At 43.0% G+C, this 18,112-nt stretch overlaps 1 protein-coding gene across 7 annotated transcripts in view; it reads right to left on the bottom strand.

Moving 5' to 3' along the window:
* The window catches only part of LOC132832263 (serine/threonine-protein kinase MAK-like), a 217,230-nt gene that overhangs the window by 174,664 nt on the left and 24,454 nt on the right, over nt 1-18,112 (bottom strand). The window contains exons 1-2 of one of the 7 annotated variants that reach the window (XM_060850105.1): nt 16,201-16,302; nt 1,891-1,945 (exon numbers count right to left, since the gene is read on the bottom strand). The exons of 1 other annotated variant lie outside the window; for it this stretch is intronic. In XM_060850105.1, the coding sequence (XP_060706088.1) occupies nt 1,891-1,944 (54 nt within the window). In that variant the 5' untranslated portion in view covers nt 1,945; nt 16,201-16,302. Of the gene's footprint in view, nt 1-1,890; nt 1,946-4,909; nt 6,613-16,027; nt 16,129-16,200; nt 16,303-18,112 lie in introns of those variants that run through there. 5 more of the 7 variants (XM_060850106.1, XM_060850104.1, XM_060850107.1 and 2 more) reach the window with 5 other exon arrangements.

The following is an 18,112-nucleotide window of genomic DNA, read 5'->3' as shown; positions in this document are numbered from 1 at the left end:
CGCTTCGGCGGGTCGGTGTGGACTTGTTGGGCCGAAGGGCCTGTTTCCACACTGTAAGTAATCTATAAAAAAAAGTTTATAGGCCTTGCACATAATTAAGAAGGCTAATAGAATTAGAGGAATTTATTATGAGAAGAATTGACCATAAAAGTAAGGTGGAAGTTATGCTCAAGTTAACAGTGCATCAGTGAGACAAAATCTTGAACACTCTGTTCAGTTTTGGTCTCCTAATTCATGAAAAGATGTAAATGCATTAGAGGCAGTTCAGGGGAGGCTTATTTGATTAATACCTAGAATGTGCTTATTACGAGGTTAGGTTGAACCTACTGAACTCATTTCCATAGAAATTTAGAAGAGTGGTGAGTGATCAGACTCAAGTGTGTCAGATCCTGAATGTTCCAGACTAGATGGATATGAAAAGCACATTTCGTCTTGTGGGTGAGTCCAGAGTTAGGGGCACACTTTTAAAATTAGGGGTCACCCTTTCAGTACGGAGATGAGGAGAATTTCTTTTCTCCCAGAGAATACATAACTTCGATTTCTTTGAAAAAGAAAGCAGTGGAAGTGGGATTATTGGATTTTTTTTAAGACACAGGTGGATAAATTCTTATTAGGCAAGGGAATCAAAGCCTATCAAAGGGAATCAAAGTTGGATAATAATGTGGAATTTGAATTACAAACAACTATTATCTTTTTGAATAGTTGACCAGCCTCAAGGGGCTGAAAGATCTACTTCTGCTCCAATTTCGAATGTTCGAATAGAAAAGTACAGCACAGAACAGGCCCTAAGGCCCATGATGTTTTGCCAAGATTTAATCCTAATGTCAAATATAGTAGCTTAACCTACACACCCCTCAACTCACTGCTATCCACTTGCATGTCCAGCAGTCACTTAAATGTCCCCAATGACTTCGCTTCTACCACCACAGCTGGCAAAGCATTCCATGCATTCACAACTCTCTGCATAAAGAACCTAACTCTGATGTCTCCTTTATACCTTCCTCCTAATATCTTCAAACTATGACTTCTCGTACCAGTCAATCCTGCCCTGGGGAAAAGTCTTTGGTTATATGTTAATGGACCAATAGGTTGAGTACCAATCTGTAAATGGTTTCAATTTGGAGGCAGCAAGAACAGGACAGATTCCTGATCAGCAATATTCTGAAAAGACTTAGTGCTTCAATTATCAATATTCATAGGTCTAGGTTGCAACACAAGTATAAACATACACACTGCCACAACAACTCAGTGAATTACAAAATTCAGTTGGCATGTAATGCAGATCAGTTTCATACCAACAGTATGGTGTTCAATTCCCACTCTATTTGGGTTGGTTCAGAACCTACTTCTTTGCCCTACTTGTATTGGAGATTGTGATGCTGTGGGTTGGACTCGCCTTTGAGCAGAGAATGGAATAATATGGACTAGGAAGACATTTTCCAGTCATTACCTGAATTATCCCACACATTACATTTATGATGTTTGCATTTGTGAAATAAACTGAAAATAGTAGTGACTCTGCAATACACAGAAAGACAGACAATGTTCTACACAGCACTTAACTAAGGTCGTGCTCTGTGAATAGAAGCAAGAGCGAGATGGTTACTTAAGATGTTGGGAAGGGTTTTAAATGGACTTGCAATCTTTCATGTTAAACTGTCATTTTATGGTAATATCAACAAAACAAAAATCACTAGTCATGAAAAGTAACAGAATAAAACCATAATTCTTCTGTGGATAAGCAAGTATTTGTGAAAAAAAAGGAAGTCCTCAGTCTTTACTAATCAATCTGTAACATCCGCAACACTTTTGACAATTAAAAAAAGCTTGAATGTTTCTATAGGGCTACAACATTTAATGGTATAAACAGATGATTATATTGTGTAGTACCTTAACTTCCCTGAGATTCATGCATTCTTCCCAGGAATAGAATTTCTTTTTCATCCTGTACAATTAAACACATAGATTATAAAACACAGCCTTAACTGTAACTTGTATTGAGACTACATTAATGCTTAAATGATAATAGGAAATTAAATGGAACAATGTGAATGATCTCTAAAAATTTTTATAGTTTTCCAATTAGTATCTAGTCTGTAACTAAAGGAAAAAGATAAAGTAACTTAAGGGCTGTTCTCTCTTTAGAAAGATATGACTAGGGGCGGTTTAACCTGAGGGTCACCATGCCTCATACAAGGCGAGAAATAACTCTGCATTGCATACCAGATGTCCAGCCAACCAAGCTAACCGAACCACCTCCCACCCCCAACTACAACATATCTTATAAATTAATTATAATTTAATATCCTAAACTTCCACAGAACAAAGCTCAAAATTCAATTACAAAGAAAGACTTGAAGTTATATCTCATCTCTAAAAACCTAGAGCTTCCCGGATCTCTTTACAATCAATTAAGTACTTTTGATATGTAGTCCCTGTTATGATTTAGGAAATGTATCATTCAATTTGTGCACAACAAAGTTCCATTAACGGCAGTGTGATATTCACAGAATCTGGTCATTTTATAATACGATAATGCAAGAACATAAAAAATAGAAACGCAAGTAAACTACCTGGCCTTGTTCAGACTGCTTCACTACACAATAAGATAATAGTGACCTCATTCTGGTCTTAACTCTGCTTTACTATCATTCTACTGTTGATCAAAAATCTGTCTAATAAAGCTTTGACTAAGCCTTCACTGCACTTGGCACAAGAGAATTTCAAAAAGCAATGACGCTCTGAGATCATCATATTCTCAATTGTATCTCAACAAGATTATCCCTTGTTTTCAAAACTGTGTACCCAGTAGTTCTAGATTCCCCAGGGAGAAAAGTCCTCAGTATTCATCCTGTTAAGTCCTCTCAGGATCTTATGTTTTAATAAAATTGCCTCTTATTTTTTCAAACAGTTGTTTTAATAATTAGTTGAGAGATTTTGGCCAGGTTAGCAGAAGAAAACCAATGTACATTGTAAACAAGACATTGGTTCTACTTCTGATCTGATTAGAGATTCAAATCCTATGAATGTGATTTTAACCCATGGACATTTTGAGAAAGGCAAAAATGCTTCCACTGAGTCATGGTTAACACTCCAGTTCAGACTAATATGTGTCAAGAAATAGGCTTGGATCCAGATATTGCCAAGGACAGCTTGGGCTGAGAGGACATGTGGGCAGAAATCATTTAATATTCTCATAGTGTGAAGTTTTAACGTAAGATGGGAAGGGTATAAAAGAGTACAATTTTGACCCCTGAAAGACTCTGGTCATGGGATAAGCTTGGTGGGTCGTTATCCTAATAGTTCACATTTAGTACTCTGAAATCATCCAAAAGTTGATAGTCTACCAAATGTCTGGAAGATTGTAAGCAAGTTAAAGCAGAGGCTGACAGCTTCGTTACATTATTTAAGCAACAAACCTATGTCCTGGGAGCAGGATTCCAGAAACAGGATGTTGCCATTAGTCCAAGAAGATGTTTGATTGAGCATGCAATTGAGCAATACTGTGTACAAATTTCAGTGCTGATGCAATGTCAGATTGGTAGGCCAATTGTTCCAACCACCAACTGATCACATTAAACAATATGCTCACATTTAGATTAGATTACTTAGAGTATGGAAACAGGCCCGTCGGCCCAACAAGTCCACACCGACCCTCCAAAAAGCAACCCACCCAGACCCATTCTCCTACATTTACCTCCACACCTAACACTATGGGCAATTTAGACTGGCCAATTCACCTAACCTGCACATTTTTGGACTGTGTGAGGAAACCGGAGCATCCAGAGGAAATCCACACAGACACGGGGAGAACGTGCAAACTCCACACAAACAGTTGCCTGAGGTGGGAATTGAACCCAGGTCTCTGGCGCTGTGAGGCTGCAATGCTAACACCATGCCACCCCACAAATGTTCTTAATGGCTAGGCTCATCTGATTCATAATAGTCAAATAACAGACTGTATATAATCAACCCAAGCTTGTAAAACCCAAAACAAACTAACTTTTAAATATGTGATTTTGTGGTTGGACAGCAATTACAGAACAATTCCAAGTGCACTAAAAGCTACATTAACAAATAATTTAAGATAATCAGCCAAACTTGTAACAGATAGCAAGAGTTATTACAAAGTTTTGAAAATGAAAAGAGAACATAAAGTTGGCCCTCTAAAGAGAGAGACTGGGGAATCAGCAATGAACAGAAGGAAATGGCAGTTAAATCAAATAAACATTCTGTATCTGCTTTCACTATAGAGGATACAAATAACACCTCGTAAAGCAGGATGAAAAGGAATGGAGGAACTTAAAACAGTTACATTTAACAAGGAAAAGTAATACTCATAGAATAAAACTCAAACTAATAGAATAAAATCTGACTAGTTGACAAAAACTATTTATAATGACAGACAAAAAGGGGTGGTGGTATAATGTTAATGTCACTGGATTATTAATTCAAATTTCCAGGTTCTTGGGTCATGGATTTGAATCACAGCAAGGCAGATGGTGAAATTTGAATTCTGTAGAATTCTGGAATTAAAAACTATTCAAATTGCGACTACTTAGCCATTGTCCATTGTTGATTGTCAAAAAGAAATCTGGTTCACAAGAGTCCATTGGGAAGGATATCTGTTGCCCATACCTGACCTAGCCTACATGTGACTTCAGGCTCTTAAATGCCTGCCGAAATGACTGGAAGTTCACTCAATATGTCACAGCCATTCCAAAAATGGAGGAACTATGCAGCACCATAAACAATAATGGTGAACTAAAAGTAAAACAAAGAACTGCAAATGCTGAAGATCTGAAACAAAAACAGAAATTCTTGGAGAAATTCAGAAAGTCAGCATCTGTGGAAAGAAAGCAGGGTATTTGAGAAGATTTGTAGTTCAGGTTGTGGATGAGGTGGTTACCTTGCTCGTTGAGCTGGTAAGCTTGTTGGCAGACATTTCACCACCATTCTAGGTAACATCAACAGTGCGCCTCTGGTGAAGTGTTGGCTTTCTATCCCACCTGCTACTCATGTGTCTGGGTCTACTGGGGTTGGTGGTGTCATTTCTGGTTTTGTTGTTGGTTCTTTTTCTTAGTATTGGTATATGGGGTCTAACTCTGCACATTGGAATTCCGGGTTGAGGTCGAGGCTTCCAGGAATTCCCGTGCATATCTCTGTTCGGCTTGTCCTAGGATGAATACGTTGTCCCAGTTGAATTAACGTCCTTCATTGTCCATGTGTATAGGTACAAGTAATAGTTGGTCATGTCTCTTGGTGGCTAGTTGGTATTCGTGTACCCTGATGGCTAATTTCCTTCCAGTTTGCCTCAGGTGACAGTCTTCACATGGTATTTTATATATAAAGTTGGTCCTGTTGGTTGTAGGTATGGGCTGTGCAGTATAATTCACTCCTGTATTAGACCTTCCAAAATGTGTTATCTGGCATTTGTCCAGACTAAATTCCATCTGCCATTTCTCTGCCTAAATCTCTAGCACATCTATATCCTGCTGTATCCTCTGGCAATTTCCTTACAATCTACAGCCCCCCCCCAAACTTTGTGTCCTCAAACTTATTAGTCAGGTCATATACATTCTCCTTCAAATCATTTATGTATTTTACAAACAACAGGGGTCCCAGCCTCTGGAATACCACTGGTCACAGATCTCTAGTCAGAAAGGCACCCTTTCATCACCACTCTCCACCTTCTAAGACCAAACCTGTTCTGCATCCATTTTCCAACTCACTATAGATCCCATGTCATTTTACCTTTTGAATCAGTCATGAGGGACCTTGTCAAAGGCCTTGCTAGAGTCTATATGGACAACATCTACTGCCCTGCCCTCAATTATCTTTATCATTTCCTCAAAGAACACAATCAAATTTGTGAGAAGCAACTCTTCTGACACAAAGCCATGCATCCTCACATGAACAAGTCTATATTTTTCAAAATGTGAGTAAATCCCTAAGAATCCTCTGCAATAATTTCTCTACCACAGACATAAGGCTCACTGGCCAATATCTTCCTGTATATTCCTTATTGGCCTTCTTAAACAAAGGGACAACATTAGCTATTCTCCAGTTCTCTGGGACCTCTCCTGGACGAACAGGATGCAAAGATTTATACAAGGCCCAGCAATTTCCTCCCTCATCTCCCTTAGTATTATGGGACAGATTCTATCAGGTCCTGGTGACTTGTCTACCTTACTGCTTTTTAAAACACCCAACACCTCCTTTGTTTTTATATAATACCTCATCCTATTATATCAACATACCCCTCCTGAAACTCACCAACCACTATGTCCTTCTCCTTCGTGAGTAATGATGCAAAATATTCGTGAAAGATGTCACTCACTTCCTCTAGCTCAAACATAAATTCCCTCCTTTGTCCCAGAGTGAACCTACCTGTTTACTAACTACCCTTTTGCTATTTATAAACATATAAAATGCCTTGGGATTTTCCTTAATTCTACTTGTCAAAGATTATACATGGCTACTTTTAGCCCTCTTAACTCCATCTTCCCATTCTTTCCTGCTTTCTTTATATTCTTCAAGGGTTCTGTCTTCAATTTCCTAAATCCAACATATGCTGCCTTTTTCTTTTTGACTGAACTCACAATTTTTCTTGTCATCCAAGGTTCCCAAATCTTGCCATCCTTATCCTTGATATTCACAAGAACTTACTTGTCCTGACCTTTGATCAACTGGCCTTTTAAAGTTTCCCGCAAAATGATGTGGATTTACTCTCAAACAGCTGGCCTGAACCTTCATTCCCCATTTCCTACTTAATGCTAGCATTGTTAGCATTTCCCCAGTTTAGTAGTTTCACCTAATCACTACACTTAACGTTATTCATAAATAACTTAAGACCTACAGAATTATGGTTACTTTCCCAAAATACTCGCCCACTGAAACTTTGATCACCTGGAGGCTCATCCCCCAATACCAAGTGTAGTATGGCACCTTCCATAGTTGGACTATTTACATATTGCTTCAAGCTCCCCACTGGACGCACCTCAAGCAACCTTCCTCGACATACCTCAAGCATCTCCCCCCACCCCCCACCTCACTAGATGAACCTAACAAATCCAAGCCTAAGGCACTAAGCAACTCCTAGTCAATATAGGGGAGGTTCAAATCATCCACATCAACAAACCTATTGTTTTTATATTTTTCCAAAATCTTTCACGTATCTGTTCCTCTATCTCCTGCTGGTAGGTTGAAAGGCTAGAGTACAGCCCAATCAAAGTGACTATACTCCTTCTATTCCTTAACTGTACCCATAAGGCAATGCTGGATGAGCCCTCCAAGGTGTCCTCCCTCAATACAGCTGTGATATTCTCCCTTATCAACTCAGTTAGCAACACTCCACTTCTTTTACATTCCTCACCATCTCACCTAAAACATCTAAATCCTGGATTGATAAGCTGCCAGCATTGTCCCTCTCTCAACCAAATCTCTATAATAGCTACAACATCATAATTGTATGTACTAATCCAAGCACTAAACTCCTTTGCCTTACCTGACATTGTCTTCACATTAAAACTACATTTCGTATTGCCAGCCTGCCGTGTTCAGTAACCCCCTTCCAACCTGTCCTTCGAGTAATTTTAGGTGTCATATCTCTTGATGGGAGAGCATTTCGATGATAGTGATCACAATTCCCTGACCTTTACTACAGTCATGGAGAGGGATAGGAGCAGACAGTATGGGAAAGTATTTAATTTGGGAAAGAGAATTACAAATGCTATTAGGCAGAAACTGTAGAGCATAAATTGGAAATTGATATCCTCAGGAAAATGATGGCAGAAATGTGGAGATTGTTTAGGGAGCACTTGCTGTGCGTGCTGGATAAGTTTGTCCCACTGAGGCAAGGAAGGGATGGTAGGATGAAGGCAACTTGGATGACAAGAGATATGGAACATCTAGTCAAGATAAGGTTGAGGAAGCAAGGATTAGACAGGGCTCAAGAGGGTTACAAGGTATCCAGGAAGAAACTGAGGAATAGACTTAGGAGAGCTAGAAGGGGGCACGAAAACGTTTTGGTTGGTAGCATTAAAGAAAATCCGAATGCATTCTACACATGTGAAGAACAAGGTGGCCAGAGTGAGGGTAGGGCTAATCAGGAATAATGGAAGGAACTTGTGCCTGGAGTCGGAGTTGGTAGGGGAGGACCTTAACGAATTCTTTGCTTCAGTATTCACTAGTGAGAGAGACCTTGTCATTTGTGAGGACAGTATGAAAAAGGCTTATCTCAGTCCCAACCATTGGACTCAGCACCGCCTTCTTGATCTGCAATCTTCTTCCCGACCTCTCCGCCCCTACCCCCTCTCCGGCCTATCACCCTCACCTTAACCTCCTTCCACCTATCGCATTCCCAACGCCCCTCCCCAAACTCCCTCCTCCCCACCTTTTATCTTAGCCTGCTTGGCACACCCTCCTCATTCCTGAAGAAGGGCTTATGCCCGAAACGTCAATTCTCCTGCTCCTTGGATGCTGCCTGACCTGCTGTATTTTTCCAGCAACACATTTTCAGCTCCAATGAGAAAAGCCCTAGCTCCCTCAATTTTTCTTCATAAGACATCCCTCCAGCCCAGTCAGCATCCTGGTAAATCTCCTCTGTGCCCTCACTAAAACTTCCACATCTTTCGTGGGCGGCACGGTGGCACAGTGGTTAGCACTGCTGCCTCACAGCGCCAGGGACCTGGGTTCAATTCCCACCTCAGGTGACCGACTGTGTGGAGTTTGCACGTTCTCCCCGTGGGTTTCCTCCGGGTGCTCTGGTTTCCTCCCACAGTCACAAAGATGTGCAGGTCAGGTGAATTGGCCATGCTAAATTGCCCGTAGTGTTAAGTAAGGGGTAAGTGTATGGGTGGGTGGCGCTTCGGCGGGTCGGTGTGGACTTGTTGGGCCGAAGGGCCTGTTTCCACACTGTAAGTAATCTAATCTAATCTAATCTAATCAAATACAAGTGTGGACTAACCGGGACTTAATGAAGCTGCAGCACAACCTGGCTGCTCTTAACCTCAATTCCCCTAATAATAAAAGCCAAGACACCATATGCCTTCTTAACAATCCTATCAACTTGGGTGACAACTTGGAGGATCTATGGACATGGACCCCAAGATCCCTCTGTTCCTCCACACTGCCAAGAATCATGCCTTTAACCCTGAAATCTGCATTTAAATTCGACTTTCCGAAACGAATCATTTCACACTTTTCCACTTTGAACTCCATCTGCCACTTATCAGCCCACCTCTGCATCCTGTCAATGTCCCTTTGCAACCTACAACAGCCCTCCATACTATCCACAACTCTATCAGCCTTCACGACATCGGCAAATCTACTAACCCACCCTTCCACTTCCTCATCCAAGTCATTTATAAGAATCACAAAGAGCGGAAGTCCCAGAACAGATCCCTGTGGAACACCACTGGACACTGAGCTCCAGGCAGAATACTTTCCATCTACCACTCCCCTCTGTCTTCTATGGTCCGGCTAATTCGGTGTCAGGGCCAGCCAGTTCTGCATCCAGATAGCCAAATTGATATCCCATGTCTTTTTACTTTCTGAATGAGCCTACCATGGGGAACTTTATCAAGTACCTTGTTAAAATCCATGCACACCACATCCACTGCTGTAACTTCATCAATGTGTTTGTCACATCCTCAAAGAATTCAATAAGGCATGTGAGGCATGACCTGCCCCTCACAAAGCCATGCTGACTCTCTCTAATCCAGCTATGCTTTTCCAAATAGTCAGAAACCCTGTCTCTCAGAATCCTCTCCAAATAATTTGCAAAGGATAAGAGGTGACTTGATAGAGGTGTACAAGATGACGAGAGGCATAGATAGAGTGGATAGCCAAAGACTTTTTCCAAGGGAGGAAATGGCTATCATGAGGGGGCACAATTTTAAGGTGATTGGAGGAGGTTTCGGGGAGATGTAAGAGGTAGGCTCTTTAAACAGAACTGTTGAAAAATATATGTTTAGGAGCTCTGCCATTTCCTTGCTTCCCAAAACCATTTCCCAGATTGATTCTCTGAGGGGCCTATGTTCATTTTGTAGAACACAGAACATAGAAAAGTACAGCACAGAACAGGCCCTTAGGCCCACGATGTTGTGCCGAGCCTTAGTCCTAATGTAAAATATAGGAACTTAACCTACGCACCACTCAACTCACTGCTATCCATGTGCATGTCCAGCAATCGCTTAAATGTCCCCAATGACTCTGCTTCCACCACCTCAACTGGCAACGCATTCCATGCATTCACAACTCTCTGTGTAAAGAACCTAATATCTTCAAACTATGATTTCTCATACCAGTCAATCCTGCTCTGGGGAAAAGTCTCTGGCTATTGACTCTACCTATTCCTCTCACTATTTTGTACACCTTGATCAGGTCTCCTCTCTTCCTCCTTCTCTCCAGAGAGAAAAGTCCAAGCTTATTCAACCTTGCTTCATACGGCAAGCCCTCCAGTCCAGGCAGCATCCTGGTAAACCTTCTTTGCAACCTCTCCAAAGCCTCTGCATCTTTCCTATAGTAGGGTGACCAGATCTGGACACAATATTCCAAGTGTGGTCTCACCAGGGACTTGTAGAGCTGCAGCAAAACCTCACGACTCTTAACCTCAATGAAAGCCAAAACACCATATGCTTTCTTAACACTTGGGTGGCAACTTTGAGGGATCTATGTACTTGCACACCCAGATCCTTCTGTTCCTCCACACTGCCAAGAATCAGCATTCGAGTTCGACCTTTCAAAATGCATCACCATGCATTGATCCAGGTTGAACTCCATCTGCCATTTCTCAGCCCAGCTCTGCATCCTATGTTGCGCTCTATACTATTGACGACACCTCCAACCTTTGTGTCATCTGCAAATTTACTAACTCACCCACCCAAGTCATTTATTAAAAACTACAAAGAGCAGAGCCCCAAGAACAGAGCCCTGCAGGACCCCACTCAGCACTGTCCTCCAGGCAGAATATTTTCCATCTACAACCACATTCAGCCTTCTGTCTGCCAGCCAATTCTGAATCCAGATAGCCAAATCTCCTTGTATCCCATACTTCCTGACTTTATGAATGAGCCTACCATGGGGAACCCTATCAAATGCCTTGCTGAAGTCCATATACACCACATCTACTGCTCTACCATCGTCGACCTGTCTTGACACCTCCTCAAAGAACTCAATAAGATTTGTGAGGCATGGCCTGCCCCTCACAAAGCCATGCTGACTGCCTTTAATGCTTTGCCAAACAGTCATAAATCCTATCGCTCAGAGTTCTTTCCACAACTTTGCTGACCACAGACGTAAGACTGTCTGGTCTGTAGTTGCCAGGGATTTCCCTATCACCCTTCTTGAAAAGAAGAACAACATTTGCCTCCTTCCAATCCTCCGGTACGACTCCTATGGAAGTGAGGAGGCAAATATCCTCGCCAGCAGCTTAGCAACCTCCTTTCTCACTTCCTGGAGCAGCCTAGGATAAATCTGGTCAGGCCCTGGAGACTTATCAATCTTAATATCTTCCAAACTTTCTAGCACATCATCTTCATCAATTTTGATCTGGTCAAGACTGTATCCTACCACCTCTTAAGTTTTCATTTACAACAAGTTCCCTTTCCTTGGTGAAAACTGAAGCAAAAAACTCATTTAGGGCTTCCCCTATCTGCTCAGACTCCACGCACAAGTTCCCTCCGTTATCCCTGATCGGTCCTACCTTCTCCCTAGCATTCTCTTATTCCTCATGTATGAGTTAAAATGTCTTTATGTTCTCCCTAATTCTTTTTGCCAAGCCTTTTTCGTGCCCCCTCCTGGCACTCCTCAGTCCATTTCTGAGCTCCTTTCTAGCAAGCCTGTAATCCTCTAAAGCTGTGCTAGATCCTTGCTTCCTCCACCTTACGTAAACTGCCTTCTTCCTTTTGACGAGAGGTTCCTCTGTTCTCGTCATCCAAGGTTCCTTAGACTTAATCCTTCTTACATGCCTCAGAGGAACAAATTTGTGCATCACTCACAACAACTGCTCCTTAAATAGTCTCCACATGTCTGCTGTGCCCTTTCTGTGGAACAATTGCTCCCAGGCTGTACTTCTCAACTCCTGCCTGATAGCATCATAATTTCTTTTTCCCCAATTAAATATCTTCCCTCGGTAACTGCTCCGTGCACTGTCCAAGGCGATGCTAAATGTGACGCAGTTGTGATCACTTTCACCAAAGTGCTCTCCCACCGTGAGATCTGACACCTGTCCTGGCTCATTGCCGAGCACCAAATCCAAAATGGCCTCTCCCCTCGTCGATCTGTCTACATACTGAGTAAGGAAACTCTCCTGAACACACCTGACAAAAACGGCTCCATTCGAACCATCTGCACTTAGGAGGTTCCAGTCAATATTGGGAAAGTTGAAATCACCCATAACAACAACCCTGCTACTTTTGCACTTTTCCAGAATCTGCCTGCCTATGCGATCTTCAATCTCTCTACTGCTATTAGGTGGTCTATAGAAAACCCCCAATGCGGTGGCTGTTCCCTTGCTGTTCCTAATTTCCACCCATACTGACTCAGTAGACAAACCTTCATTTCTGTAGCTGTGATGCACTCTCTGATTAGCAATGCCATACCCCCTCCACTATTTCCACTCTAGAATATAGTGGTGCTGGAAAAGCACAGCTGTTCAGGCAGCATCTGAGAACCAGGAAAATCGACGTTTCGGGCAAAAGCCCTTCATTCCTGATGAATATTCCTGATGAAGGGCTTTTGCCCGAAACGTCGCTTTTCCTGCTCCTTGGATGCTGCCTGAACTGCTGTGCTTTTCCACCACCACTCTAATCTAGAATCTGGTTTCCAGCATCTGCAACCCTTGTTTTTAACCTCTTTTTTCACCTTCCCTGGTCTTTTTAAACGGTCTAAACCCTGGAACATCAAGCAAACATTCTTACCCCTGTGAAACCCGCATCTCCATTATGGCCACAACATCGTAGCTCCAAGTACTGATCCATGCTCTAAGTTCGTCACTCTTATTCCGGACAGTCCTTGTAGACACACTTTAACCGATCCCTATGTTTCATTGTGTGAGAAACTTTCCTGATTGATTCAATATAACCTGTCACTGTCCTGTCTGCAATTGACCCCCTCTCAGACATGTGGCTCTGATTCCCACCCCCCTGCCAAACTATTTTAAACCCTCCCAAATCGCATGAGCAAATCTCCCACCCAGGACATTTGGAGTCCTCTGCAGCTAACATGAGATATTTTGATCCACGGCATCAGGCAGACATACTACCTTTAGGACACACAATTCTGACCGCAGAGAACAGAATCTATTCCCTAAACACAGTCTTTGGAACCTCCCTCCGCCAGACCTAAAGAACTCATCTTTGGACTCCTTCCATCCCTAGCTGTACCCATTTAACCCACAACCCCTTCTCTCTCCAGCCAAGACCTGAACTGACTCCCAGAACTCTCGTTCTCTGTTCCTAACCCAACATGAAGTGGCCTCCAAACCTCTCTCTCACCCCATTGAACCTGACCCAATCCCCAGACTCCACCCTCTCCCCTCACCACCAGATCCAACCTGATCTCTGGACCCTATAACTTCCTTTCACCAGACACAAGCTGACCTGACCAGAATACTGGACTCCGCACCTTCACCGCACATGATCCAGGCAGTGGAGAAAGTGAAGACTGCAGATGCTTGAGATCAATAATCCAGGTAACCAATCGATACCTGCACCATCTCTTCCCAAGATCCAGTAGACACCAACCACACTGGAACCCACCATTTCTGTATTGAACCCAACCTGACATGTCCCCAATAATCCATCTCACACTCGATTTCACTTGAACCAACCCCTGCCTCCATCAAAGCTAACCAGACATGACCCTAAGGCTAACCTCACTCAACCCTACCCGAGCACATCCCAGCTCCAGCGCAACCAGCACAACCTGACCCCAGACCCATTCCTGCCATCATCAGGCCTGATCCAACTGACCCCTGGAACCATTCATCCTTGGACCCCAGGCCAAAGAAACCCAACCAGACCACTCAGATCTATCCCATTTCCTGCTGAACCAGATCCTAGGACCAAATCCACCACTTGCTGGACCAGACCACATCCAGACCACCCATCTCTGTGCTGGAGCTGGCCAAACCAGGCTCCAAGACACCATTGATTTGCACCAGTCTACCTCTAGACCCTACCTCTAGACCACCCAACCCCATTCCCCCATTCTCTGCTCCTGTCATACCAAATACCAAAGACCTGACCCCAGAGTCATGCATAGAACCCGGGCCAAATGCCCAACTACACTTTCCTCAATTCTCCAACAGACCTGACCCAACAAGATCAGACCACCAAACAACCCTCAACCCAGTGGGGAAATCCACATCCTCCACAGGATCTGACCTCATTAAAGGTTCCCCTACCAGTGCCAGGCTAGGCCAGACCAGCCATGACTCAATGTTGAGCACATCCTTCCGTGCCAGAGCCTAGCTATTCCCCAGATATACACCTCCCTCCTCTGGCTAGATTGCTTTACCTGCCACCAAGTTTAAAATACAAACCACCCTGTCAACAAACAGCAGGCAAAAAGAACAGCAGAACAGAATGGCTGCAAAATGCTAAGGGTTATGATCACAGAAACCCAGAACTGTCTCCACACTATGTGTGCCAAACATTTCTGTATTCCAACACCACTGACCCAGAATAGACAACTGCATTAGAACGAGTCATCACCATACAACAACACAAGACCACAACTAGAAAAAGACAAGTGGGCGGCACGGTGCCACAGTGGTTAGCACTGCTGTCTCACAGTGCCTGAGACCCGAGTTCAATTCCCGACTCAGGCGACTGACTGTGTGGAGTTTGCACGTTCTCCCCGTGTCTGTGTGGGTTTCCTCCGGGTGCTCCGGTTTCCTCCCACAGCCCAAAGATGTACGGGTCAGGTGAATTGGCTATGCTAAATTGCCCATAGTATTAGGCAAGGGGTAAATGTAGGGGTATGGGTGGGTGGCGGGTCGGTGTGGACTTGTTGGGCCGAAGGGCCTGTTTCCACACTGTAAGTAATCTAATCTAATCTAAAAAAAAAGTACTACAGGAGAAACAAATCAAAATAAACAGCACAACAAGCATACAGACAACACAGAGATATGGCTAAAGAACCTCTCAGACAGACCACTCACAGACTCAGAGAAACTTGTCCTGGTGCACAGACTAAACTTTAACTAGAAAGATGCCAGAAAAACTGACTTTGTAGCAGCACTGGAAGCCACACTAAAAAACAACAGACTGGATGAAGAAACACAACACAGACAGACAACAGACCCAACTCTAAGCAGAAAATGAAACTGGAATACACTCACCACAGAAGAAACAAAAGCACTAGAGAAACTCAAAAGGGACAAGAACATTGTTATGCCACCAGCTAACAAAGAAAGGATGATGGTTATACTAAACAGAGACCAGTACAGGTACATGGTGTAAACAAACTACACAGCGATACCAACAGATGGCATTAGACCCCACCCCACAACAGAATTACCATGACAGTAGAGGAACTACACAGCAAAACAGACCTGCAAAGGATGAAACCCAACACATCCCGATTCTATGGACTACCTAAGGTTCACAAAGCAGGAGACCCTTCAGACCTATTATATCACTCCCTGGCCAAGCAGCTGCAAACAAAACTAAAACATCTAATAAAATTCTCTAAACACTCCATTCACTTCTCCCAAGAGTTTCTTAACATAATCAGAAACACCACAACAGAGGAGGATGAAATAATTATTTCATTTGATGTAACAGCGTTCTTTACATCTATAGACATCGACCTAGCCAAAAGCACCATTGCTACATTACTGGACAAAGTGGTTACTAGGATATCCAATGACACCAGCAACATCAACAAGGACTGCATATTAAAATTACTAAACCTATGTCTCACTATTCACTTTACATTCAATGGACAAGTGTCCACCAATATCAGGACTGATAGCAGAAGCAGTAATGCAATGCTTAGAATGGACAGCCCTACCCACCATTCAACCCAATCTCTAGATCCGGTATGTAGATGACATCTTTGTTATCACTAAACGTAGACAACACGAAGAAATCATCACCACATCAATAACACCCTCACTGGAATAAAATCCACTAAAGAAGAGGAAAACAACAGCAGACTCCATTTCCTGGATATATTAGAAGAACGCACACTTGCCAGTGAACTCCCGACCAATGTGTTCTTCATACAGACCAGATACTGAACTATAACAGCAACCACCCCAGCACCCCCATACAAAGCTGCATTAGAACACAATTTAAATGAGCAAGGACACTGCAGCAACCCGGAACTCTAGAAGGCAGAACAGGAACACCTATTCAAAGGATTTAAATGAAACAGGTAACCCAAGAGCACGATCGTCCAATACTTACGTAACAAACCTAAAGAACAAAACACTATATGACCAGACATGTTAGTAACGATACTGTACATCAAAGAAATATCAGATTACCCGACTATTCAGGCCCCTAGAAATCTTAGTGGCCCGTAAACCAGTAAACACTTCTCACCAGCTGACACCCACATCCAGCAGGACAAACATCATTTACCAGATACCTGCAAGGACTGTGAAAGACACTATATAGGACAAACAGGAAGCAAATTGATCATACGAGAGCATATATATCAACTCGCCACTGCCAGACACAACCAGTACCCTCTAATTTCCATCCGCACAGACAACAAAAGACACAAATTTAACTGGTACAACGAAGGACACACATTCAACTGGGACAATGTAATCATCTTAGCCTGGCACTCCAACTGGAGCTCAGTCAATCAACACATTGACTACCCACTCAGATACGGAACTGGAAGTACCAAAAAAACCTAGATACAAATACGAGGTGGGATAGACCATTAACACCATATCGAAGATGTACTGACGATATTACTAGCGGGGCAACGAAACGTCTGCAGAAAACCACACTAGCTTGGCGAACGAACCTACTAATCCCATCCCTAACCCAAGCCACAAATCTTTTCAAAAACTCGAAACACCTATGGGCACAACACCATCTAAACTAGTCTGACAATGGGAGACAAATGGTATCCACCTGAATGCAACCCGAGAACAACTGTATTTCGTACATAAATGCCACAGAAACACCAAGTTTAAAATACAAACTACCCGTGAACAACCAGCTGGCAAGAAGAACAGCAGAACAGAATAGCCACAAAATGAGGATTATGATCACAGATGCCCAGAACAGTCTCCACACTATGAATGGGAAATTGCACACCAAAAGACTTTGTACTCCAACACCACTGATCGGGAATGGACAACTACATTACAGCAACTATCACCATACAGCAACACAGGACCAGAACTAGGAAAAGATAAGAAACTACCAAAACTCATCCACAACAACACTGAAAGCCAGATACAGAAGCAATCCAACCAGATACCTTACTTTTTCTCTGTTGGTCCAGACCTTCGGGATCCTCCTCTTTTTTTGTCGGACAACTTCCAGTAATACCCCCACATTATACGCTTAGATGATTTACTTCACTGTCCACGATATCACCAATTTAGGTGTCATGATTCCTGAAGAAGGGCTTATGCCCGAAACGTCGATTCTCCTGCTCCTTGGATACTGCCTGACCTGCTGAGCTTTTCCAGCAACACATTTTTCAGCTTGTTCTCTCCTGTCATCAAGCCAATTTTCTATCCAATTAGTTAGCTCTCTCTCAGTTTGAGATGATCTAACCTTACTAACCAGTCTACTGTGCAGAACCTTATCAAAGGCCTTGCTAAAGTCCTTGTAGACAACATCCATGGCTCTGCCTTCATCTATCCTCTTGGTCAGCTCTTCAAAAAACTGCCCTGATCCGAAGGGATCCAACCTAACCTCCCTCTTTCTGCCACTCCAGACCGGTCAAAACGTGATCCAATCACTAGGTTGACCCTTTCCTGCTGGACCTGACCCAATCGACACAGAAGCCTCCCAACTCTGGACCTGGCCTGAACGTACCCATAAAGCACATCACCCCCACTTCCAACCCAATCTACCCTGTACTCAATCGACCCCATCCAATCAGACACAACCCCCCGAACTACACA

This window comes from Hemiscyllium ocellatum, chromosome 34 (genome assembly GCF_020745735.1).
Source record: "Hemiscyllium ocellatum isolate sHemOce1 chromosome 34, sHemOce1.pat.X.cur, whole genome shotgun sequence".
Classification (NCBI taxonomy): Eukaryota; Metazoa; Chordata; class Chondrichthyes; order Orectolobiformes; family Hemiscylliidae; genus Hemiscyllium; species Hemiscyllium ocellatum.
This window is presented reverse-complemented; position numbering and strand designations above follow the sequence as displayed.